General features: G+C 44.1%; 1 protein-coding gene across 3 annotated transcripts in view; it reads left to right on the plus strand.

Annotated features, from left to right (window-relative positions):
• The window catches only part of RNF168 (ring finger protein 168), a 110103-nt gene extending 98242 nt beyond the window's left edge, over positions 1 to 11861 (plus strand). For all 3 annotated transcript variants that reach the window (XM_069727881.1, XM_069727882.1, XM_069727884.1), the window contains 2 exons: positions 1544 to 1616; positions 10872 to 11861. In XM_069727881.1, the coding sequence (XP_069583982.1) occupies positions 1544 to 1616; positions 10872 to 11732 (934 nt within the window). In that variant the 3' untranslated portion in view covers positions 11733 to 11861. The remainder of the gene's footprint in view (positions 1 to 1543; positions 1617 to 10871) is intronic.
• The last annotated feature ends 16100 nt before the right edge of the window (positions 11862 to 27961 follow it).

Consider the following 27961-nt stretch of genomic DNA (forward strand, 5'->3'; position numbering starts at 1 on the left):
GTCCTAAAAATGTTGTGTTTTTACATGTTTGAAAAAAAGCACATCAAAATAAAAAACATGTCTTGTGAACACAGCCTTAACCCCTTAGTGACCGAGCCAAATTTTTGAAATCTGACCAGTGTCACTTTATGTGGTAATAACTCTGGAATGCTTCAACAAATCCCATTGATTTTGAGATTGTTTTTTCGTGACACATTATACTTTATGATAATGGTAAATTTAGGTTGATATGCTTTATGTTTATTTATAAAAAATATCAGAAATTTGAAAAAAATGTTAAAAAATTAGTAATTTGCAAACTTTGAATGATTATCTCTTTAATCCCGATAGTCATACCACAGCAAAACATTAATAAATAACATTTCCCACATGTCGGCTTTACAACAGCACCATTTGCAAAATGTTATTTTATTTTGTTAGCATTTTAGGAGGATTAAAAATGTAGCAACAGTTTAAATTTTTTTCAAGGAAATTTACAAAATGTATTTTTTTAGGGACCTATCCATGTTTGAAGTGAATTTGGGGGTCCTATATATAGGGAAATCCCCACAATTGATACCATTTTAAAAACAGCACCCCCTGATATATTGAAAACTGCAGTCAGGTCGTTTGTTAACCCTTCGGGTGATTTTCAGGAATTAATGCAAAGTGGCATGAGAAAAATGAAAATGTGTATTTTTATCATCTAAATGTCTCTAACTTCTGAGCAGATTACTACAGACGACAGACTCTAAGGCCGCTATTTGGTCATGAATTGCCATGGCAAACATCAGGACCACACAATTATGATCGGAGACCACCAATTGGGATAAAGAGGAAGCCCCCACACTCTGTTAACCGTTTATAATGATGTAGTCACTATTGACAGCAGCATCTAAGGGGTTAAATAGATTTGGACAGTGCAAACACTGATCATGGCTAATGCAGCAAGTTGTCAGCTATAGTGTACAGCTGACAGCTACTGGATTGTCACCTGTATGGGGAGGCTAGTCTCTTATATCTCAGGTCAGTTAAAAGGCGTATTGGCGGTCACTAAGGGGTTAAACTCGGAGCCTTCAGCGGGGCGTATTTGTTACATTCACTTGGGAGACACAGTGGCCTTTGCTAGGACTCTGGCTGCCACAGCATCCCATCAGCACCGCTTAGATGCGTTGGTGGCTAATGATCTTGGCCTCTAAGGGGTTAAAACGGCTGGGATTTGTTCACCTATGATCCAATGTATCGCAGCAGGGTGTCTGCTTTTACACCATTCACATGCCAAATTAGTATGTCTGTTTGCAGCCATTTCGTTTTGTTTTGACCACTATTAAGTCATGAATCAGACAGGATTTTCTGCTGTATTGATTTTTGGAACAAAACTGTTAAAGATTGTTGCACTTTACAAATGGGAAAAAAATGAAAAGAAGAGATTTCCTATAAAGAAATCACGTTAGGCCTATGAATATCCAGATAAAATTGTGCTTTTTTAGCGCAGTGCATCTACTTTGCTTGCATTTTGCAGTGACCTGTCTAACTCTGCTTACAACGCCTCTATTTTGTACAGGTTTCTGTCCCCAAAAGCAAATAGAAGTGTCCACATTACAAGTTCTGCTCAAATCAGGAATGAACAATTAAAGGTAAATGTTTTATCACTGATGGGATACAATCCAGGATAGACAATATGTAAGGGTATGTGCCCAAGATTAGGAAATAACCGCTCTGGACTCGGGTATTTTCGTTGTGTCCAAAACGCTGCGTTTAGTCACGCTGTCAGATCCACCTGGGTTCATTGAACAATACGGATTTACCCCATCCAATACATATCTATTGTGGACATGGACATGCTGGGGCTCGTTACGCAGCGTCAAATAGATGCACCGTGGCATGGGATTTCTATCAGTCCCATCCACTGGGCTTGTATCGTAGTACACAGCATTTTGGGCACGTACCCTATAGAGGGACTAAAAAATGCTGGATTGTCAAATTGTCAGGCTGGTTCTATTTGATATCAGAGGAATCAAATAATGAGGAAAAGCATACAGCAGCACGAATAAAGCCATCAGAAAGTCTGTTTGAAATTATATATCAGAACATGTGTGTCAAGTCCTTGTTGGAGCCTTACATAATGGGAGAAGTCACCAGGACTGTAATCGTGACTGGGGTGCAACTGGTCATGAACAATATTTACACCAGACCATTAGCACAATGTCCAAATGATGTTGGTAAACAACTGACCGCCGTATACTTCTGTTCCTTATATTCCCAATACTGAGGAGCAAAATGCATTCACACCTGTATCAACATGTAAGCTACCTAGAAGCCTTCTCTAAAAGTAGGGTTTCGACACATAATGGACCCATAACCATATTTATTGTTCACGGGTGTTATTTTAGTTTTATTTTTCTACAATAAATTGCCAATACTCAGCATCCCAGCAATCTGCTGTTTAGAGGTGTCACTCTGCAGTGTCCCCGTCACTGTTTTTACAAGACATGGCGGTGTGCGTTTAGTAATGTTGCTGGTATTACTCCCAGGTGTATAGCACTGTGACTGGTAAAGGGTGAAACTGATGCTGTGCTTCCCCTCAAGGCCAGTCTAATGAAAGAGAAAACGGTACCGGAGTTATCCGTGTCCGTGTGCTCACGTAGGCCATCCGTGTGGGATCCGTGTGATGTCCGTGAGTGTGTTTCTAGGGTCCGTGTGCTGTACGTGTGCTGTCCGTTTGCTGTACGTGTGTCCGTGTATTGCAACAATTTTTACAATTTTAACCCTATTACAGGAAAAATGCACACGGATGGCACACGGACAGCATCCGTGTGCGGTACGTGTTTATACGGACCCATTGACTTTAATGGGTCCGCGTGAATTGTGCGCTCCCACGAACACTGACATGTCTCCGTGTTTTGCAAACGGACACCCGGTCCGTGAAAACACGCGGACATGTGCAGAGACACATTTATTTTAATGTGTCTACATGAGTCAGTATCTCCGGTACGTGAGGAAACGGTCACCACACGTACCGGAGCCACTGACGTGTGAAACTGGCCTCAAGCAGCACACAACCTGGAGTACCAAGAGTCAGTCACCCACTTATCTTGATCAATGCTGGTCCTTTAGTCAAGAAGAAACAAGAAGATTGTTGTGCTACTGCATCAATCCTGACAGAACTCCCAGTGGACATTGTGCAGATTAGGGGTCAGTAATTCAATCCTAAAACATAGGCGAGTGAAATTGCACATACAGATGTGCTCAAAAGTTTACATACCCTGGCAGAATTTTTGCTTTCTTGGCCTTTTTTCAGAGAATGAGTGATAACACCAAAACTTTCACTCCACTCATGGTTAGTGGTTGGGTGAAGCCATTTTTCTCTATCACCTCATTGGGGGAAACAGGAACCATGGGTGTATGCTGCTGCCACTAGGAGGCTGACACTATGCACAAAAAAAGTTAGCTCCTCCTCTGCAGTGTACACCCCACCGACTGACATTCTGAAACTCAGTTTAGCTTAGTGTCAGTAGGAGGTGGACATGGGTCTTTTATTAGACCCATATCTACCTCAATGTGCGTCGTTTTCTTTCAGGTTTTTCCGGAGGGATACAGTGTGAACGTTCACAACTGTAATCCCACAATACGGACTGAGTACGGCGTGTACTGCCACCCCGTATCCTCATAGATCCGACAGCAGGACTAAGACCCCTAACACACAAGCGTGTTTAGGATGTCTGGACCGGTCCTGGCTCCGTCTCCCACCCACTCGCCCTCCAGAGCCTGTCAGTTGGTGGAGACGAGGACGTCCATCAGCATCTGGACGTCTGATTTTATTCCCTGGAATGAGGTACCACTCTCTTTCTCTTCCAGGACACTACCTTCATGTGAGTGATCCACACGACGTGGGATGAATGAGGTGAATATTCATTAGCCCCCTCAGATGGGGACTATTCTGGGCGGGGGGCGCAGGGCTCATTCAGGGTTAAATCTCTTATTCTAAAAAACATTCCTATTCTATATGAGGACGAAATTCTTTCCAAGATTTTGTCTTCAGGGTGTCAAGTGGTTGCAAAGAAGGCCACCACTTTATCTGACATTCTTTCTCCCAGTTTTTTCAATTCTGGTAATGTCTCTCGCACCTGGTTATATCATACAGGTTTTTACCGCTGCGGTGCCCCTAGATGCCGAACATGTGCTCACTCTGTTGTTGCACATTCTTTTCATGATAGCGACAACAGACAGGAATATAGAATTCAGCAACTTATTAATTGTAACAGCAGAAATGTGGTATATATCATAACATGCACAAAATGCAAACTGAGTTATATAGGTTGCACTACTCGAACGCTTAAGATCCGTATTTCTGAGCATATTACTGACATTGTTGTCTCTACTGATAGTAATCGCTCCATGTCTTATGCCTCTAAGCATTTTATTACCTGTCACCAGAGGAGCACAGCATTTTTCCGGGTTGTCGGCATTGAGAAGCTTGCGATGTCAGCCAGAGGAGGAGACTTCAAGAGACGCTTAATGGATGTTCTGCCTTAACACTTGCTATCCTGCGGGCTTGAATGCTCGCAAAGAAATCATGTTCCACTATTAAGATATCAACATTGTTTAGCTTGTATGTAATGTTTGATGCACTTGTATGTTAATTTTCCTCTTTCTGTTATTTTGATGTTTTTATTGTGTATATTCACTTATGTGTCAGGTGATAGGTTTACTCACTGTGATTTGTCACAGCTCCTATTTAACCATACTGTGATGCATAGTGAGCAGCTTTGAAAAAGAACTCATTGTTCGAAACGCGTAGCCTGCTGCTACTCATTCTCCTGTGAACCATGTCATTGGACTTTGGATTTTATCCTCAATAAATCTTGATATTTTTGGAAGCTGGATTTCTTTTCCTGTTTGCCTTATCGTTCCACGTGATGACTGCACGGTATCTGGGCTTCCCCACAACAAATGCCTAATAGGTGAGCTGGTTTTTCACTATTTTTCCTTGTTCTCATTCAGGGTTACCTGGAGGCTCTCTCCTCCAGGTACTTCATCATACCCGGCGCTTTCCTTTTCTCCCAGGGGGTCGCCGCTGCGTCTGGGGAAGGCCTTTTGCAGGCGGCCGCGCTATATTCCCTCGGCGGCCGGCAGCCTCTCCGTCTTCCCCTCACCGGTGGTCGCCGGTTACTAATTTAGGCCCCGGCTTCTGTCTGGGCCTAGTCCACCGCTGCGACTCAGCCCCCTTCCCCTCTCCTTCGGGTGGGCTTTTCTCCCGCCCTTCTTTCACCTCCTCTTCAGCTCCACCCACCGGCACCATCTTTGTCCTCCCGAACCGGGCGTTTAACCCTGCTCACTCTTCCTGACATAGAGAGCGGGCTCACCTGCTGCGCTCGGCGCCTTCTTGGTCCACTGTGGGTTTTATGACCGGCTCCGCAAGACCCCAGTGCAAAACTCTGGAGTCAGCGATTTCGGCTCCCTACAGCATGGTTGGCTCGCCCTCTCTTCCGGCCTTGGAGAGCTCGCTTTTTGCTACCTCACGCCAACAGTGTGACCCTGCATCTCCTGGCGGTCGCCATGGGATTTGGCGCTGATTCTTCTGCAGGACCTGCCCTATCTTCACAGCCTATAACCGGAAAGCTACAGGACGCTTGCCGTGAGTAGCTCTGCACTGCAGACAGACACTCTCCTCTGCCCTCCTGTCCCCTAACCTTCTGGCATTTTTCTCAGAGGCCCGTTTGTCATATCTAATTCTATGGGGTGGGGGGGGGACTCTGAGCTCTCTGGCCTTGGCCGAGGTATCCAAGATCCTCCTTTGGGCAGAGGCAACGGTTCGTGTGATATCCACGGTGCATATCCCCGGCGTAGACAATTGGGCCGCCAATTTCCTCAGCTGCGAGTACCTCGCGGCAGGTGAATGGTCCTTGCATCAGGAGGTCTTCCATCAGATTTGTCTTCGATGTGGGACTCCAGATGTAGACCACACGGTGTCCCGAATCAACAGGAAGGTCTCGGTTCGTCTCCAGGTCCCGCGATCTTCTCGCAGTGGACGTCAACGCTCTGGCCATTCCTTGGTCAGAGTTCGTGCTCACCTATCTGTTTCCACCCCTTCCCTTGCTTCCCAAGCTGTTGAAAAGGGTCAATGTGGAAGGGGTGCCGGTCATTCTGATCACCCCGGATTGGCCCAGGAGATCTTGGTTTGCGGAGATCGTCAACCTTCTCGCGGACGCCCCCTGGCGGCTTCCGGCAGACCCGACCTGCTGTCTCAGGGTCCGATCTGCCACCAGAATTCTCGGTCGCTCAGTAAGAGCGTCCGGGTTTTCAGATCGGGTCATTCATACTATGATCGAGGCTAGGAAGCCTTCGTCTTCCAGGATCTACTATCGAACCTGGAAGGCTTATTTCCGTTGGTGCGAGCCCAACCACGTTTCACCCATGTCTTTTTCCCTTCCTTCTATTTTGGCCTTCCCCCAGGCAGGACTGGATGCATGTCTTGCCCGTAGTTCCCTAAAGGGTCAAGTTTCAGCGCTTTCCATACTCTTCCAGAAGACGTTATCATCCCGACCACAGGTCAAGACCTTCCTTCAGGGAGTAGCACATACTGCTCCTCCTTACAGGGCTCCTGTGGATTCTTGGGATCTCAATCTTGTTCTATAGGTCCTAAGGGGTTCCCCCTTTGAGCCTCTCAGAGAGGTTTCCCTGTCATTTCTTTCTTGGAAGGTGGCCTTATGGCCATCACCTCTATCTGACGTGTTTCAGAGTTGGCAGCCCTGTCTTGTCGACCTCCTTTCTTGGTTATCCACCAGGACAAGGTGGTCCTGAGGCCTCCACCTTCCTTTCTTCCGAAGGTGGTTATCAACTTCCACTTCAACGAGGACATCGTTCTACCTTCCTTCTGTCCGGCTCCGACTCGTCCTCTGGAGCGTTCTTTGAACAAGCTAGACCTCTTCAGGGAGGTGAGGGTCTACCTCGCTAGAACTGCCTCTTTTCGGAAGACTGAATCGCTTTTCGTCATTCCTGATGGCACGCGTAGAGGCCTGCCGGCTTCCAAGGCGACTATTGCTCGCTGGATCAGAACGGCAATTTTGGAGGCTTACCGGGTCAAGAACAGTGCCCCCCCAGGGGTTAAGGCTCACTCTACCCGGGCTGTTGGCGCCTCCTTGGCAGGGCACCACAGGGCTTCCGCCCTACAGCTTTGCAAAGCGGCAACCTGGTCTTCCATCCACACGTTCGCCAGATTTTACAAGGTCCATACCTACGCTTCGGTGGACGCCAGCCTAGGCAGAAGGATCTTGCAGGCGGCAGTGGTGAGTCCTCTGACCTGATGGAAGTCTGTTTTTCCCTCCCCAGGGACTGCTTTGGGACATCCCATGGTTCCTGTGTCCCTCAATGAGGCGATAGAGAAAACAGGATTTTTGGTTGCTTACCGTAAAATCTGTTTCTCGGAGCCTTCATTGGGGAACACAGCACCCTCCCATGATTGTTCAGTTTCTTGTTATTCTGTGTTCTATGAACGTTTTTCGTGCTTACAGTTTTGATATCTGTGGTTATGTTCTGAACCTTATCATTTCTCCTGCTTTCTCACTGAGTTTCAGAATGCCAGTCGGTGGGGTGTACACTGCAGAGGAGGAGCTAACTTTTTCGTGCATGGTGTCAGCCTCCTAGTGGCAGCAGCATACACCCATGGTTCCTGTGTCCCCCCAATGAAGGCTCCGAGAAAAAGATTTTATGGTAAGCAACCAAAAATCCTGTTATTGTCAAACTACTGTTTTTCTTTTTAAACCATAAGAAAATCCAAAACATCCACATAACCCTGGTGATTTTGGCCTGATAACATGCACAGAAGTTGACACAAATGGGTTTGAATGGCTACTAAAGGTAACATTGTTACCTGTGACCTGTTTGCTTGTAATCAGTGCTTGTGCATAAAAGCTGAGCGAGTTTCTGGGATGCAGACAGACTCTTGCATCTTTCATCCATCCATTGACTTTTCTGGATTGTGAGTCATGGGGACAGCAAAAGAATTGTTAACGGATCTACGGGAAAACGTAGTTCAACTGTATAAAACAGGAAAGAGATACAAAAAGCATGCAAAGAGTTGATAATGCCAGTCAGCAGCGTTCAAACTGTGATTAACAAATGGAAAATCAGGGGCTCTGTAAAAACAAAACCACGGTCAGGTAGACCAACAAAAATGTCGTCAACAGCTGCCAGGAAAATTGTTTGGGATGCAAAGAAAAACCCACAAATAATATCAGCTGAAATACAGGACTCTGAAAACTAACGGTGTGGCTGTTTCAAGATGTACAATAAGGAGGCACTTGAAGAAAAATGGGCTGCATGGTTGAGTCACCAGAATTAAGCCATTACTGCGCAAATGCCACAAAGTATCTTGCCTACAATACGAAAAACAGCACAGAGACAAACCTCAAAACTTCTGGGACAAGGTAATTTGGAGTGATGAGACCAAAATTAATTGGCCACAACTATAAACGTTACATTTGGAGAGAGGTCAACAAGGCCTATGATGAAAGTAACACCATTCCTACTGTAAAGCATGGAGGTGGATCACTGATGTTTTGGGGCTGTGCGCTACAAAGGCACAGGAAACTTTGTCAAAGTTGAAGGAAAGATGAATGCAGCACGTTATCAACCAATACTGGTGGCAAATTTGCATTCATCAGCCCGGAAGCTGTGCATAGGATGTACTTGGATGTTCTAACATGACAACGATCCAAAACACAAGGCCAAGTCGACCTGTGATTGGCTACAGCAGAACAAAGGTAAGGTTCTGGAGTGGCCATCTGTCTCCTGACCTCAATATCATTGAGCCCCTCTGGGGAGATCTCAAGTGTGCAGTTAATGCTTTTTGCCAATAATAGTGGACAGCTTTACCATCTGAGAAAATAAACAACCTCATCCACAACTACCACAAAAGACTTCAAGCTCTCATTCATGTTAGAGGGGGCAATACACAGTATTAAGAAATGGGGTATGTGAACTTTTGATCAGGGTCATTTGGATGTTTTGGGTTGTCAATTATGATTTAAAAAGAGAAAACACAGTAGTTTGACAATAAATGACTTCACCCAACCACTAACCATGATTGGAGAGTTTTGGCGTTATTCATATTCTCTGAAAAAAGGCCAAGAAAGCAAAAATTCTGCCGGGGTATGTACACTTCTGAGCACAACTGTAACTAATGGTGTACAACATTGGTTTGGATGAAATGAAGTCTCACAAACTAATACAAATGAGAGACAATACGAATAGCGTCCTCATTTTCTGAATAATCGGTCTAGTAGAGTTGGTGAGCCTTCCTTCCATCCTTACTGGTGTAGCTCAGTGTTATTTGCTATTCCTTCATCCAAGACCAATCAAAATGCATTATGCGTATTTTAATTTGCGGATACTTCATGGTTTTCTACATGGCATCATTCAGTTACACATCCGCACACCTCTAGACACTTTTCAAAAGCTGTACTTGAGTCTAAAGAGTGTCCAAAACACATATTGGCACGTATGCCTTTTTTCCCTCACATTTTGTCTAGCAATTCTGTTTACATACACTGCTATATCTAGTATATAAGTTGCTCTATCTAGCATACATACAATTGCATATATCTTACTACAGTGTGCTCTCAGCTCTGAGACGCCTAGATCTTACAACACTAAGGAACAGAAAATTGGGCGGCATCTTAAATTGCATACACCTCTCTTCTATATAACTGGGACTCTTACAAATGGAACGTTAAGGGTGTAAAGAAACAGCATTTTCCTTTAGGTCAAGTTGTTGAATTTTCATGTAGATTTCTTTTCTTTTCATATGTTAATGTGATTTAGTTTGTTGTGCTTTTGGAATCTATAAATTGTGGGATCTTAACATTTCAAATCATATATGAAGGCCACCAAAATAACTATTAAAAAAACTTGAAATTTATGGTGCTTTTACATAATGTCGAAAATGCTGAAGACAATTATTCATGAACTAGGCCTAAGCGGGCTAGCTGAACATGTCAGTATCCCATGGTAATTTGATCAGCCTTCACTAGCTATTGACTTCTTTGCAATACAACATTTCCAATACTTGTTAGGGCCACTTTTGGTAACACAACGTAGGATTTACATCTTCTGCTGCTCCAGTCCCATGCTAATCTATAGTGAAACGCAGAAATCCTGCAAGGTTAGACTTCATCCACCTGTTGTAACACAGCTCTATTCACTACCATTACTGCTATATAGCTGCACAATGTTTAAAGTGAACCTGTCTGCAGGATTTTGCTAAGTAACCTAAAGACACTGTCAGGTTGGCAGTGTTGAACTAATTAAAATGATACCGGGGGTGAAGAAATCCGTCTTGTGGTTCTTGTGTAATGTGTTAGTGTGCAGCTAATGATATGCTCATGCTCTGGGGCGGGACCGTAGGCAGAGTCTTATCTTCCTGCTCTGCTGTAAGCCATAGAAACCAAGGAGAGATTTGCACACAGGCCCACCCTCAAGCACAAGCATGTTCCTCATCCTAGAGACAGATTGTGCTTTGGGTCAACCTTTGGGCAGGTCTCTTCATGGTTTCTCTTGCTTAGAGCAGGAAGATAAGACTCTGCTACAGTCCGGCCCGGGAGCAGGGGCATATCATTAGCTGAAAACTTCTAACACTGATTACATAAGCACCACAAGACTGATTTCTTCACCCCCACGGCTCATTTTAATCCGTTTAACTCTGCAAACCTGACATTCTCTGTAGTTTACTTAGCAAAATCCTGCTGACAAATATCTATGCAGTGATAGTTTAAAACCTGAGGTTTGTGTTCTGTGAATCTTCACATGACATGATTTTAGTTCAGTTTGTCGTGGTAATCAGCCTTTTGGGTTGTGCTCCCTACTCAAGATTTATTTTTTTTTTTTTACAGAGTATTAATTCCGGCTTAGGAACTCAAAGTTATGCATGTGCGTTGGACTCCGATGAAGACTCAATGCCATCTCTTTCTCCTCAGTTTAGTTTTTCTTTAAATGGCAGAGAAGATGCAGCTTTTGATACAGAGCTGCAGATACCTTGTCTGTCTGCTTGTTCACCTATTAATGCCGCCCAACGTGTAGTGAGCGCTTCAGGGAGTTCATATGCTGAAGCCAAGGATAGAAATAAGACCCCATCAAACATGGCTGCTAAAGACTTTTCCCTGCCGTTGTCTTCCATTGGTCAAGGTGACTGTGGGCAGCTGTGTTATTCAGAATCCAGCATTGTTGCCAGTGCTCCAGAGGTAAAAACGGCAGCAAAACGAGCCCTAGAATCCCCTCTAGACGTAAACAGCCATTCAGCTGAGAAGCTGCAGAAATTCTTTTGTCCGGAGTACAATTTGGCAGAAGGATTACATACAGAAAGATTAATGGAGCTGGAAAAGACTCTCACTGAAAGAAAAATACAAGAAGAGCAGGACCGGCTGCTGGCATTGAAGCTGCAGAAGCTTCTGGATAAAGAAGACAACAAGACGAACAGATCGAAAGGATCCCCTGATGAATACAAGCTGCGACCAAAGAGGACAACTGCACAAGAAAAGTTGGACATTACACCTCTGAAAATGTCCTCGTCTGAGAGCCCTGGAAATGGTGACACATCTGATGAAAATAAACAACCCGCCCCCAAAAAACAGAAGCAGCAAATTCGAAATAAAGGAAGGCACTCCTCATCAAAAACCCAATCATCAGAAGTCTTAAGACCAAGTAATAAGCAGCAGACCCTATTGGACATGTTTCAAAGGTCTGCCACAAAGTGAGCCCATGCTATCCTTGCTTGACTGTCGCTGGTTTCAATGTTTTTGTTCTGGGATTGATGCATTTTCATTTATTAATTTGGTTAAAGATTTTCTGCTTTGTGTTGGCATTTCATTAAAACGTTAAAGCTAGTGTCATCATGTGATTCTTGGCACCATGTAGTTGTCTGTATTAACCCCTTTCTGACCTATGACGTACTATCCCGTCGAGGTGACCTGGGCCTATCAGACCCTCAACGGGATAGTACGTCATAGTGATCGGCCGCGCTCACAGGGGGAGCGCGGCCGGGTGTCAGCTGCCTATCGCAGCTGACATCCGGCACTATGTGCCAGGAGCGGTCACGGACCGCCCCCGGCACATTAACCCCCGGCACCCTGCGATCAAACATGATCGCGGTGTGCCGGCGGTATAGGGAAGCATCGCGCAGGGAGGGGGCTCCCTGCGGGCTTCCCTGAGACCCCCGCAGCAACGCGATGTGATAGCGTTGCTGCGAGGGTCTCTTACCACCTCCTTCTCCTTGCAGGCCCGGATCCAAGATGGCCGCGGCATCCGGGTCCTGCAGGGAAATGGCTTCACTGCGCCTGCTCAGAGCAGGTGCCGGGAAGCATAGGAAAAGTGCCCCCCCCTCCCCCCCCCCCCCCCCCCCCCCCCGGGGCAATGTTATAGTGTAAAAAAAATATTCCAATGTGTTAAGAAAATTAAATAAAATTCTCCCCCCCAAAAAAATATTGTTCCTATAAACACATTTCTTTAATTAAAAAAAATAAAATAAAAGTACACATATTTAGTATCGCCGCGTCCGTAACGACCCCAACTATAAAACTATATCACTAGTTAACCCCTTCAGTGAACACCGTAAAAAAAAAGAGGCAAAAAACAATGCTTTATTCTCATACCGCCAAACAAAAAGTGGAATAACGCGATCAAAAAGACTGATATAAATAACCATGGTACCGCTGAAAGCGTCATCTTGTCCCGCAAAAAACGAGCCGCCATACAGCATCATCAGCGAAAAAATAAAAAAGTTAGTCCTCAGAATAAAGCGATGCAAAAATAATTATTCTATAAAATAGTTTTTATCGTATAAAAGCTCCAAAACATAAAAAAATTATATAAATGAGGTATCGCTGTAATCGTACTGACCCGAAGAATAAAACTGCGTTTGGTAAAATTGATAAAGCAGAACGGTATAAACGCCTCCCCCCAAAAGAAATTCATGAATAGCTGGTTTTTGGTCATTCTGCCTCACAAAAATCAGAATAAAAAGCGATCAAAAAAATGTCACGTGCCCGAAAATGTTACCAATAAAAACGTCAACTCCTCCCGCAAAAAACAAGACCTCACATGACTCTGTGGACTCAAATATGGAAAAATTATAGCTCTCAAAATGTGGTAACGCAAAAAATATTTTTTTTTGCAATAAAAAGCGTCTTTCAGTGTGACAATCATAAAAATCTGCTAAATAACCCGCTATAAAAGTAAATCAAACCCCCCATTCATCACCCCCTTAGTTAGGGAAAAATTAAAAAAATGTATTTATTTCCATTTTCCCATTAGGGTTAGGGCTAGGGTTAAGGCTACAGTTAGGGTTGGGGCTAAAGTTAGGGTTAGGGTTTGGATTACATGTACGGTTAGGAATAGGGTTGGGATTAGGGTTAGGGGTGTGTCTTGGTTAGAGGTGTGGTTAGGGTTACCGTTGGGATTAGGGTTAGGGGTGTGTTTGGATTAGGGTTTTAGTTATAATTGGGGGGTTTCCACTGTTTAGGCACATCAGGGGCTCTCCAGACGCGACATGGCGTCCGATCTCAATTCCAGCCAATTCTGTGTTGGAAAAGTAAAACAGTGCTCCTTCCCTTCCGAGTTCTCCCTTGTGCCCAAACAGGGGTTTACCCCAACATATGGGGTATCGGCGTACTCAGGACAAATTGGACAACAACTTTTGGGGTCCTGTTACCCTTACGAAAATACAAAACTGGGGGCTAAAAAAAATTTTGTGGGAAAAAGATTTTTTATTTTCACGGCTCTGCGTTATAAACTGTAGTGAAACACTTGGGGGCTCAAAGTTCTCACCACACATCTAGATAAGTTCCTTGGGGGGTCTAGTTTCCAATATGCGGTCACTTGTGGGGGGTTTCTACTGTTTAGGTACATTAGGGGCTCTGCAAACGCAATGTGACACCTGCAGACCAATCCATCTAAGTCTGCATTCCAAATGGCGCTCCTTCCCTTCTCAGCCCCCCCCATGCGCCCAAACAGTGGTTTACCCCCACATATGGGATATCCGCGTACTCAGGACAAATTGTAGAACAACTTTTGGGGTCCAATTTATTCTCTTACCCTTGGGAAAATACAAAATTGGGGGCGAAAAGATAAAGATAATTTTTGTGAAAAAAATATGATTTTTTAATTTTACGGTTCTGCATTATAAACTTCTGTGAAGCACTTGGTGGGTCAAAGTGCTCACCACACCTCTAGATAAGTTCCTTATGGAGTCTACTTTCCAAAATGGTGTCACTTGTGGGGGGTTTCAATGTTTAGGCACATCAGTGGCTTTCCAAATGCAACATGGCGTCCCATCTCAATTCTTGTCAATTTTGCATTGAAAAGTCAAATTGCCCTCCTTCGCTTCCGAGCTCTGTCATGCGCCCAAACAGTGGTTTACCCCCACATATGGGGTATCGGTGTACTAAGGACAAATTGTACAGGGTGGAGCGCGGTAATTTGCTTTTTTGCACTGCATGCTGTGACGTCACTGTCGGTCGAAGAGAGGGGAGAGTGGGTGTGGCTTACAGTGGCTGATGGGAGATTTGTATTCCTCTGCCTTTCAGTTGCCATCATGCAGTGGACACGTGAGGAGAGGTCATTTTGTGTTGAAGCGTATTTTTCAAATGCCCACTCGATCATTGCAGTGCAGCGTGCTTTTCGTTTACAATTCGCTGTTCCTCCACGCGGACGTGTTCCTGGACGGCAATCAATTGTAAATTGGGTGAATGCATTCAGAACAGCAGGGAATGTGTCATGTGTACGAAGGGGACCTGAGAGAAGGATTACAACACCACAAAACATCGAGAGAGTTAGAGCAGCAGTACTGCAATCTCCGACACGCTCTGCTCGGAAGCAATCATTTGCTCTTGGCATTTCAAGACGTTCTCTCCACCGGATTCTTCATGATGAACTGAATTTTCACCCGTATAAAATGTGCGTGGTCCAACATTTGTCAGCATGGGACTATTTGACACGGCGGACCTCTTGTGAAGACATGTTAGCAACGATACCCCGTGACGCAATTGTGTTTTTTTCTGATGAGGCACATTTTCACCTCAGTGGGTGTGTAAACAAACAAAATATGCGTTACTGGAGTGAAACAAACCCCAGAGAAGTTCACGAGAGACCTCTGCATTCGGACCGCGTCACTGTGTGGTGCGCCATATCACGAGTAGGCATCATTGGTCCTTACTTTTTTCAGGATAATGGTCGTGCCATAACTGTGAACTCCGAACGGTACTTGTCTATGATACAGGATTATTTTCAGCCGGCTCTTGAGGCAATGGAACTAGAGGATACATAGTTCCAACAGGATGGTGCCACTGCACACACAGCGAGGGTTACCATGAATTGTTTGAGGCAAATGTTTCCTGGACGGCTTATCTCTTTGAGGGGAGATGTGAACTGGCCAGCACGCTCACCAGATTTAGCCCCATGCGATTTTTTCCTTTGGGGTTACCTGAAGTCTAAGGTGGAGATCAACCGTCCCAACACCTTGGAAGACCTAAGGAACAATATTGAAGCTGAAATTGGCAGAATACCAGTGGACATGCTTGTTAGAGTTCATGAAAACTTCAGAAAACGTATGCAGCAGTGTGTGGATAGCGAAGGTCGACATTTGCCAGATACACTATTTAAAACCATGTAATTTAAAAATTCCATTACCGTTCAGTATAATTAAAATATAAAATAAATTTTTCTAATGATCACAATTTTTTTATTTCATTCCCAAATCAGCAAATTACCGCGCTCCACCCTGTATAACAACTTTTGGGGTCCATTTTCTCATGTTACCCTTGGTAAAATAAAACAAATTGGAGCTGAAGTAAATTTTTTGTGAAAAAAAGTTAAATGTTCATTTTTATTTAAACAGTCCAAAAATTCCTGTAAAACACCTGAAGGGTTAATAAACTTCTTGAATGTGGTTTTGAGCACCTTGAGGGGTGCAGTTTTTAGAATGGTGTCACACTTGGGCATTTTCTATCATATAGACCCCTCAAAATGACTTCAAATGAGATGTGGTCGCTAAAAAAAAATGGTGTTGTAAAAATGAGAAATTGCTGGTCAACTTTTAACCCTTATAACTCCCTAACAAAAAAAAAATTTTGGTTCCAAAATTGTGCTGATGTAAAGCAGACATGTGGGAAATGTTACTTATTAAGTATTTTGTGTGACATATCTCTGTGATTTAATTGCATAAAAATTCAAAGTTGGAAAATTGCGAAATTTTCAAAATTTTCGCCAAATTTCCGTTTTTTTTCTCACAAATAAACGCAGGTAATATCAAAGAAATTTTACCACTATCATGAAGTACAATATGTCACGAGAAAACAATGTCAGAATCACTGGGATCCGTTGAAGCGTTCCAGAGTTATAACCTCATAAAGGGACAGTGGTCACAAATGTAAAAATTGGCCTGGTCATTAACGTGCAAACCACCCTTGGGGGTAAAGGGTTTAATAAAAAAAAAAATATATGGTTTGCAGAATGGCTTTGGAGAAACTGATATGTGGAGCTGGAGACCTGATATGGGGGTGGAAATAAATCTGAAGATAATATAACACTTAACTGCAAGAATTTTCAGGTGCAAGCCCTTTAAAAATGGGGCCTTTGGGTGATTAGCCTCCCTGAGTTCCCTTCTAACTGACAATCAGGATTCAGATTCAGTTCTCTGTTCTGGTCCTGACCCGGGGCGTGGCTTGCTGGGGACTGGGAGCTGACCTGTTTCACAGAGGCTCCCAATAAATCCCTTATTATCAGCGGCAATTTTAATGCTTCCTGGGAATAAACCACACAGAACTTTATCTAAGGTGTCCAAGGAAAGACACATCATGGAAAAAGCAACTTGGAAGAAAGCACAAACCTCACCGGGACATATGGACCCCAACTGCAGCCTTGCTGAAGGCTTGCGTGCACAAGGAAACATGAAGCTGCACTCATCGGTGCTACCAAGCCCCGGATCAGGTGTGCACATAAGAAGATCCCTGGATAAGCCTCCGTCCACAGTGACTCCCGCATTGAAATCTGCGAGATTCGCCGGTTCCCTTACTGGTCCTGGAGCTATCGCCGCAGGTAGGCCTAAAGCCGTGGCCTAGCCTGGGCTGGTGAGGCCAAGAAGCAAGAGAGGGGAGGTGGCCCCGCCCACGATCCCGCCCACTGCTCCGCCCGCCGCTCATGGCGGCGCCGCTATAGGAGGACAAAGCCACAACCCGAAAGCAAAGGGGAGATCAGGTGAAGCGGTGCTCCTCTCAGCTACTGCTACAAGTCCCCCGGGACCCTCCGACTTACTTTCCCGGGCCGGTGACACCTCCGAGAGAGGACCTGGAGCCGCGGCACTGCTCGCGCCGAGGAAGCTTGAGAGAGGGGACGGAGAGAAGGCCCCGCCCACAGCGCACGGCAACCCAGATCCCAATAGGAAGAGCTTGGACCCGCACACAGAAGAAGCTCTGGAGGTACCTCAGCCACAGGCGGCTCTAGCTCTGAACTCCCCGGCTATAGCTGCTACAACTCTCCAGACCGGCGCGTCATCTGAAACAGGTACCGCAGCTCTACATTTGCCGGCTGGGACAGGGTGCAGGGCAGCACAGGGGAAAAACCTCGGACAGGTGAGAGAGACAGGAGGAGACCCCGCCCTCAACTCCGCCCACTGATTACAGCCGTACTGCCACTAATAACATCAGAAAACAAGCAGCAACCCGTACCCTAAGATACGATGCCCCTTCATTCATACCACAGCCCAGACCCCAGACAAAGGAGAAACATCAGTCCACAAGCCCTGGGGCACCACAGCTCAAACCAGAGGACACGTCACAAAAAAAATCGCATTTCACAAAACGCTCTGTTAAAGGGATATAGCAGTCTAATCGATCAGGGGGAGAAATGCTCCACCTCAAACACCCCATGTCCATCATTCGGATCAGTGGAGACGCTAGAGACAGAAGGACCCCCCACTAAAATAGCTATGGACAATATACTAATAGGCTTCTGTGACATCATAAATAAAAAAATGGATGAAGGCTCTTCAAAGCTAGACAAATACATACTCTCTTTCAAATCGTTTAACACAGGATTAGATGGTATGGAGACAGCTTCTGAGTCCTACATAAGAGACGCACTGACTTTCATTGCAGGGAGCATTGACTCCTCCTCATCGGCATCTTCTTCAAGGTCATCCCAATGTGATTGCTCCTCGCCTATATGCGACTCATACTCACCCTCTGTACAATCATCGGATAGCAGCGAAGAGGACTTCTCACCTAGGGGTTTAGATCTTCCCCACTTGGTTAGTTCGCTGACCCCTCCTATATCTGGAATTACACTGGAAAATTTGCAAAAAGACAGACGCACTAAAAAGCAACATGGCGAGTCTCGAGGACCACAGACGAAGAAATAACGTAAAAATAAGAGGAGTTCCGGAGTCTGTTAAACCCCCTCATTTGAAGAATTATATTCTCAAAATGATTCACAAATTCATTCCTGATGTCAGTGAACCGAACGTTATTGAAAAAGCTTTCCGAATCAAAAGACCTGCGTTTCTCCCACAGGATGTGCCAAGGGACATCATTGTCTCCTTTTTCCCGGCTTGGGTCAGGAGTAAATTATTTGATCTCCCCTCCGATAAGAACTTTCAGCTCTCCCCATATGGTCATCTATCATTTTTTAGAGATTTATCTAGAGACACTCTGAAAAAACGAAGAGACTTTTCATCCATTACACGGGAGCTTCGGAGGGCTCACTTTGCATATTCGTGGTCTCCCTCCTCTACTCTTACGATAAAACTTTTGTCTGGAAATGTACATGTTGCATACCCAGTGGAGGGCTTATCCTTTCTGCAGAAACACGGCCTGAATCCTCCTGGAATCTCCAAGCAACATGGCCTGAAATCTCTTAGAACCTACAATGGTCCTGCATGAACTGTAGTTTTGTTCTGCACACATTGACATCTACTTTCACAACACCCCTCACAGGTTATAGATGTACTTATTCCCAAAGATTAGCTTTAATACTGAGCCAGATATTTTGCCGCCCACATAGTCGCAGGATCACCATTGGGTGTTTCCGGACATAAGTTACTACATATCATACATTAAGCTAAAGTTTACAACAGGCCTTCGTATACTACTACCTACTAGTTAATCATTATGGTCCTAGATGCTTATTCAACGAATCTACATAAAACTTTACCTGTGTCAGTTTAATAGCTTATTGCGTTATTCCATCCTAAACTACTATGTTTTAGCGAAACTGCACAAAGTACTTGTTATCTTATTATGTTTTTACAATTCTACTGTATGATCGCCTGTCTCCCCTATTGCTAGGGGGTTTGTTTTTCCCTACCTCCATACCCCACCCTTTCCCCTCCTCCCTTTCCTAACCAATCCTTACCGGTTAAAGTTAAAATTCAATAAAATATTTTGAAAACAGTTCTCTGTTCTGGTGCACAAGAGCTATGAACCCATCCGTAAGGCTTCTATGACATAATAAGGCATATAAGCTCTTTCAGAGGGTCCATTTTAAAAGGGTTGTCACAGACTGCTCACGGCCTTCAGAATTTTCATGATTTTTTTAGCTACAATTGATTCTTCATAACTCTTTATGAAATATACAACAGTATAAGGTGTAGAGTGCTCATCTGCTGCTGCAATAAACCTTTTCATTTCTTCAAGCAGTGATTCTATTTCCTAGCAGTAGTAGCTGTGTAACTTTAACTTCATAAATCAATACTACCAGGGAAAATAAGAAACTGATACCTTGCAAACACCTACTTTCTCTTTTAAAAACCACTCTCTCCTTCTTGTCTTGGTTTCTACTCGTTTGATCAAAAATGTGATGAAGATTTAATTAACCTGCACTGTGAGGAATGAGGTTTGAGCTGCCGCCCCTAAAAATTTATGGTGAGAGAAGGTGGAATAGTATGGAGCAGCTACAAAGAACTGTGTAAACTGACGCAGACTTGCAAATGCTTTTTATTGGGTATTTTATGACCCCAGTGCTCGATTCACAGCTACACTGCTCAATATGCTGTATACTGCCCTCCTTGCTGTGACTGTTAGAGATAGAGAATCATCTCTGTGCAAAGTATAGGAGACATCATGGTGCATACCAGCAGATTTTCTTAAGTTGTCGGTGTCTGAGCTGCTGCTTGCACTGATGACTCATGTTCAAAAATAAGGGTTAAAAGTTGATCAGCAATTACTAATTTTTCCAACAAAATAAACAAAACAATATTTTTGGGGGACAACATCACATTTGAAGTGACTTTGGGGGCTTATGTGACAAAGTACCAAAAAGTGACACCATTCTAAAAACTCGCTCAAAGTGCTCAAAACCACATTCAAGAAGTGTATTAACTCTTCAGGTGCTTCACAGGATTTAAACAATGTGAACGGAAAGAATAAATTTCACTTTTTCCCACAAAAATGTTAATTTAGCACCAAATTTTGCATTTTCACAAGGGTAATGGGAGAAAATAGACCATACAGTTTGTGCGATTTCTCTTGAGTATGGTGATTTCCCCCCATATGTGGTGGAAAACTACTGCTTAGGTGCATGGCAGGGCTCGGAAGGGAAGGAAAATTCAAATTTTAGAATGCAAAGTTGGTAGCGGACACCATGTTTTTGGAGAGACCCTAATGTGCCTAAACAGTGAAACACCCCTCAAAGACTTTATTCAGGGATATAGTGTGGATTTTGACCCCACAACTACTATACACAATGTGATAATGGTGACGTCCGCGGATACTTACCTGCCTTCTCCCATCCCTCGGCGCGCTTCCGATGTGGTCCCTCGCCGCTCCTCTTCTGTCTTCTCCGGGTGTCGGTGCGTCCTTTTCCCGCGCATGCGCAGTTGCGTCTCTGCTGCTGGGCTTCCTGGGAGGTCGCGACCTGACGGCTCCTCCCCAATATGGCGGCGCCCATCAGGTATATCTTCCCGGCTTCCTAGGTAAGACGCCTGTGCTTCTTAGGGTTTCGCTAAGCATTTCTTGTCTGTGTTCTCTTCTTCCTCAGGTCCCTCTTTGTTCCAGTCCTGTACCTCTTTCGTGCCTGTCCTGAGTCTCCCGTGCTTGCCTGGTGTTCCTGCCGTTCCAATCCTATCCCCACCGTGTCTGCCTGGTGTCCCTGCCTTTCCAGTCCTATGTCTTTCCCATGCTTGCCCTCGTTCCCCGTCGTGCCTGCCTGGTGTTCCTGCCGTTCCCGTCCCGTGTCTCTCCCGTGCCTGCCCTGAGTCCTCGTCGTGCTTTCCTAGCGTCCCTGCCGTTCCAGACCTGTGCCTCTCCCGTGCCTGCCCTGGGTCACCATCGTGCCTGCATGGTGTCCCTGCCATTTCCAGTTCTGTGCCTCTCCCGTACCTGCCTGGTGTCTTTGCCGTTCCTTCCCAGTGTCTCAGCCGTGCCTCCCCAGAGTCTCTGCTGTGCCTACCTAGTGTCACTTTTGTGCCAGCCTAGTGCCACTGCCGCACTCGTCCTGCGTCACTGCTTTATCTCCCCTGAGTCTCCGCTGTGTCTCACCGGTGCCTCAACCCTTCCGGTCAGGCTTCAGGCCCCGCCTCCCAGTTCCAACTAGTTCCCTCTACTTCCGGTCCTCTGTAGTCGTCCCTTTGGCTCTAGCAGTTGTCTCCATCCCTCTTGGGCCTGCTCCTAACGCTCCCTGTGTAGGGTGTGGTTCCATCTGGTCCGCTCGCCCTTGGGGGCTCTAGAGCCAAGACCCAGAGGGTCCACACTCGTGTTTTCCCTTAGTCCTAATAATATTAATTTGTCATAAAGAAATACCATATAAGCTGACCAGAGTATAAGCCGAGACCCCTAATTTTGCCACAAAAAAACTGGGAAGACTTAATGACTCTGGCATAAGCCTAGGGTGGAAAATGCAGCAGCTACCGGTAATTTTAAAAAATAAAAATAGATGGCAATAAAAGTAAAATTGACATATCAGTAGGTTAAGTGTTTTTAAATATCCATATTGAATCAGGATCCCCATATAATGCTCCATACAGTTCATGATGGGCCCCATAAGATGCTCCATACAAAATACGCCCCATATAATGCTCCATAAAGTTTGATGGGCCCCATAAGATGCTCCATATTAAAATATGCCCCATATAATGATGCACAAAGGTTAATAATGGCCCCATAAGATTCTTCATAGAAAATGTGCCCCATATAATGGTGCATAAAGGTTGATTATGGCCCCATAAGATGCTCCATAGAAACATTTGCCCCATATAATGCTGCATAAAGGTTAATAATAGTGATGAGCGAGTGTACTCGTTGCTCGGGTTTTCCCTAGCACGCTCGGTTGACCTCCGAATATTTGTTAGTGTTCGGAGATTTAGTTTTCATCACCACAGCTGAATGATTTACAGCTACTAGCCAGGCTGAGTACATGTGGGGGTTGCCTGGTTGCTAGGGAATCCACACATGTATTCAAACTGTTTATCAGCTGTAAATCATTCAGCTGAGGCAATGAAAACTAAATCTCCGAACACTAAGAAATACTCGGGGAAAACCCGAGCAACGAGTACACTAGCTCTTCATTAGTTAATAATGGCCCCATAAGATGCTCCATAGAGACATTTGCCCTATACAATGCTGCATAAAGGTTAATAATGGCCCGATAAGATGCTCCATAGAAACATTTGCCCCATATAATGCCGCATAAAGGTTAATAATGGCCCCATAAGAAGCTCCATAGAAACATTTGCCCCCATACAATGCTGCATAAAGGTTGATTTTGGCCCCATAAGATGCTCCATAGAAACGTGCCCCATATGCTGTTGCTGCGATAAAAAAAAAAAAAAAAAGGCATACTCCCCTCTCGTCGCTCAGGCCCCCGGCACTTGCAATATTCATGTGTCCCCGTTCCACCGCCGGGCGCCGCTCCATCTTCCGCGTCCTCTGCAGTGACTGTTCAGGCAGAGGGCGGCACGCACTAAACACATTAAAATTTATCGACAAGTGGTACCTGCAAAGAACAGGTGCCGCGATGTGTACGCCAGTGGCGTGCGTCTTTGCAAATCTTTTTTTAGCTGCCTTTGAAGAAAAATACATTACCACCATAAATAACCCGTATTTAAAATTTATACGGACTTATTTGTGGTTTGCAGATGATATTTTAATCATTTGGGATGGCACAAAGCAAGACTTCGATCATTTTGTAACCAGTCTGAACAAAACCAATGTTGAGAACATGCGATTTACTTCCTGCTTTGGAAAAAAATTCTTAAGAATTTTTAGATGTAAAAATCGAGATTCACAATGGTCGAATGAATACAAAGGTTTACAGGAAACCCTCGGCAAAAAATAACTTACTGCATTATGACAGTGCTCACCCATCCCACACAAAAAATAGTATTCTTTATAGCCAAATGGTTAGGCTTAGGAAAAGTAACAACAACGATGACATTTATAGGGAACAAGTTGCAGATTTAAAAACTCGTTTTATTAATAGGGGATATCCTGCCGCAATATTAGAAGCAGAAAATCGATCAGATAGATTGTCGCAGAATGAACTTCTTATAAAAAATAAACGAAAACATCAAGTATCTAAAACAAAAAATCACAAAAAATTTACATTTAGTTTTATTCATAGTTCAATGGACAAGCAGATATATGCGACAATTAGAAAAAATTGGCACTTTCTGCAAAGCGATAGAGATCTAGCAAAAATCACCATATTAAGCCCCCAGTTTGCCTACAAATGCACAAAAAACTTGGGAGATTTATTAGTTCACAACCGACTTCTCCCTGTTCAAAATAATTGGCTAAAAAAAATTTGCCATTAGGAAACTTTAAATGTCATTGTAGATTTTGCCATCTGCATAACACGGATAATCCCATAAGAATAGGAGTTATTAACCACAGAATTCAGGACTTTATTTCATGCAAAACCAGATTTGTAATTTGTCATTGTGCCCCTGTAATTACTTTTACATTGGTAAAACGATCCGACCCCTTGTAACAAGATTTCACAAACACTATAGTTCGATAGCGTTAGGTAAAGAGTCCATACGATTAATAAAGCATATGCATGAGAAGCATAAGGGAAACCCAGAACTGATGCGATTTGCCGGTCTTGAAACTGTTAAATTTCCTCCCCAGGGAGGTAACCATGTTAAGTTACTCCTGAGAAAGGAAGCAAAATGGATAATAAAAGCTGGTGCCCAAGGACCGACAGGTCTAAACGACAAATTAGATATGGCAATATTTTTATAGTGTTCTTGATGTATGCAGTTATCTTAAGAGATTCTATTTGCTAACCTGTATTGTAAATTGTATTTTTTTGCAAAATGTAACAATTGTGTTAGTAATCCAGTTTAAGTCCATTCCCTTTATAAGGAAGTGACTTAGGTTTTAGCACATATGGACCCGTGGAAACGCTGATTGCGCGAAACGGCCGTCGTCCAGCTCACTCTCCCCGCACCCTCGTTGTTTCCGCTTGTCTTTTATGAAAAGTTTGTACATGGATTGAAGACATATTAAAGATATTCACTTCGCAACCTGGGTGAATGCTGCATTGTTCTACTTTTTTGTGCAAAGTTATACTAAACACATCATCGCGCCCTCTGACCTGAGCGTAACAGCCAGAGGATGCGGAAGATGGAGCGGCGCCCGGCGGTGGAATGGGGACATGTGAATATCGCGCAATGCTCACCCCCGTTATACTCGCCTGCTCCCGGTGTGGTCCATGCTTCTCACTGACAGATGGTCTCTGGGCGCTGAAAGCTTCTTCCAGTGTTGAGCGGTCACGGGTACCACCCATTACAGTAATGAATGGGTCTCCACCCCTATGGGAATGGAGTCGCGTACATAATGAGCGGTACCACGTGACCACTCAACACAGGAAGAGCTGTTGGTGCCCAGAGACCATCAGAGATGCAGCAACATTCAGAGACCGCGCCGGGAGCAGGTGAGTATCTGACAGCCGCCGCTCCCCCTCCCCCGCCGACCCCCTGGGACCATGACTCGAGTATAAGCAGAGAGGGCCACTTTCAGCCTAAAAAAATGGGCTGAAAATCTCGGCTTATACTCGAGTATATATGGTATTTCAATTTTTTTCACAAAAATATTATTTAACCCCAATTTCTTCACTTTTGCGATGAAAAAACAAACCCCTGTTCTTTCATTAGAGCTGGAGAAAATAGTATTGAAATTAAATTCAACATGTTTCAAAATGGAGGAGTGTTACCAATGTTGCAGAGCTGGTTTACAGGGTTAAAGGAACATCCAGGGCTGCTGCCACTTTTTATTTATTTATTTTTTTTAAAGGGACTAGTTGTACAAAATCTCTCTACCACAATCAATCGCTATATGAGGGAAGGACTGATGTGCCATGTGACGCTGGCACACTATAACAGGTCACTGCCCAGCAAGGTAGGGACCACCATGTGTGCAGCACAACCCATCCTTTTACAGAATATATAAAGAGGCAGTATGCCACAGTACATGTGGACAGTTTTATCAGGTATAACTGGTTTTAGAATCCCCAAATAAAACAATAAGAGAGCCCATTCTTTATAGATCAGGAACAGCTCGTGTACTAGGTATCCTCCATGAAAAACCGCCATGTCTGTAACACCAAACAGTAGAAAGATTCAGAATGACTGCTTTAGATGGCACGGCATAGTCAAACTGGTGTGTGAGGGGGGGAGGTATGACATTACAGCAAATTCCCCTTGCAGTGTTCATCTAGGGGTATAGTGAGCATTAACTTTTCCATTTTTTTTTTTTAATAAATGTCCCATGAAGAAATAAGTGAATAGAGAGAAAATGGCAGATGATGACCAGGGTAAAAATGAAAAAAATAAATCCAGCTATTCTAAGGATGTTTGATAATGACGGAAACATTCCCTAATACAGAGGCCAAGTTTATCAGGACATACCACACTGGCAACTGGTTTCCCTCCTAACTCCATCTTTGTAGCATACCCTTTTTTTTGGTTGTAGGTGGCACTTGTGAAGGAAAATTCTGTCAAGACAATTCTGCACGCCTCACTAGATAATTCTCCCTCCACCCTCCCTTGGTCTCCATATATCAAATGTTATATTTTTTCTTGGTACTCAAGGTAAGATCCCTGGTGTCCAGTTTTTCAGTACAGTACAAATAAATGATAAAGGGCCACTTGAATTAGGCGTACCGTAAAGCTTCTGTACTGTTTTGTGTGACTTACAAACAGCGCTGTAGGGCTGCAGTATCTGGTCCGCAAGCCCTGTCAATCTTCTGTCAGCATGAATTGATGTTAACATGAGGACATTTTTTTTTTGTCATGCAACATGTCCTCTTTACAGAGCGCCTTAATTTAGTCTTTCTTTAATTTTAGGTGACAAGATTCTTGGGCTACACTTTGACTCTGGCGTATGGTGCCACAGGCCAAAATTCCTTGGCAGACAGGCACCCGAACAGGGGTACATTTGTATTATAATCTATGCTCAATTTGTACCCCTTATCTAAAAGGGGATGCCCCAGGTCCCAGACAAGTTTCCCAGCAATATTTAGGAAGCAGAGAGCATTGGGAGGAACAATATGGGGGTCTTTCTCCTCATACACCCTGAATTTGTGTGTAGCTCGAGTCGCTTTCACATAGTTTATATATTTTCACTCCAAATTGGGACCTTTTACTTGGGAAATACTGCTTGAAACGCAGCCTGCCCTTGAAAAGAAACAGATTCATCCACACAAATATTTTTTCCGGGAGTATATGTGTGGGAAAACTTATAATTTTTCATCATTTTTTACTTATCTTTGTAAAGTCGGTCATGGCTGGGGTCGTTTTGAGAGGGGGCAATTTACATTTTCTGCCAAGTGTAGGAATACCAGAATGCTCTCAAATTGTGGCCGGGTCATTACTTCTTGGTACGTAAAGATATCGTACAGGACATCAGATGACCAATAAGATCTGATGGCGTTTCCTTTTTTTTTTTTTTTTTTAGAAGCAGGCTGAGAAATTTTTAAATATCCACCACATCACCAGGGCTCCAGTCACTATTTTTGGAGTAGTGGGATGTGGGGTTGTCGGAATGAGTTGAGCAGCATACAAATTGGACTGCTCAACCATTGCATTGTATAATTATTCAGAGAAGAAAATTTAAAAAACTAACCTCCCTAAAACCTGTAGTGTCCACATGGACACCCATGGCAGAAATAAATGTTGGCACGCACAGACTGTGAGTCCGTGGGTACCCAATCACACTGGCACTAGTGTTTTCCGCTGTGCTGTTGCTGAAATTCTTCATCTCTAGATCTACCGGACGAGAACAACATCAGTAAAAACTGCTTGTCAGTCTCACTTGCGTTGTCTGTATCAGAACATAATGCGGCATAAGCCTCATCTGCCGAAATACATACAGTATGTGCAGCAATTGCAATATATATGTCAAGGTGAAAATATATATATCTTTATACTCTTTTGTAATTTTATATATTCTTATGCTGTGAAACAATAAGTTTTCCCCTTCATGCTTGCTAATGCATATGTAACTGTATTTAAGATGGCTGCCAGTATTCACCTTTGCCCCAGATTCGCCCTGCTGAAGAAGCAAGTTACACATTCCAGAAGGACAAGTATCATTTCTCTGGAAATGATACTTAAAGCGATGTGGACAAAGGAAGATTCATCAGATGATGTCAGAGCCAACCAGAAAGACTGAATACTAGATACATTGCTTAACCCCTGCATATCCCCGCCCTCTGCACACCTTCCCCCAATAGATCATGTAGTGTTGTGTATTAGAAAATAAAGTCAGTTGCTGTGACGTTCCCACTACGTGTGGAAGTACGAGCATGCAATGAGTTTGAACCAGCATTTTGTCTGACTCATCCTTCACTCCGGTACCAATGCTCTTAATCTGATTTGGAATGACTGGTGGATGAAGGGTATTGTCGTGACGACCCCGACATATACATCTGTAAAAAGTTTCATATATATCTATATACATAACTCCCTAAACCTGCACCTAACGCTAATTCCTGT

This window comes from Ranitomeya imitator, chromosome 5 (genome assembly GCF_032444005.1).
Source record: "Ranitomeya imitator isolate aRanImi1 chromosome 5, aRanImi1.pri, whole genome shotgun sequence".
NCBI classification, from domain to species: domain Eukaryota; kingdom Metazoa; phylum Chordata; class Amphibia; order Anura; family Dendrobatidae; genus Ranitomeya; species Ranitomeya imitator.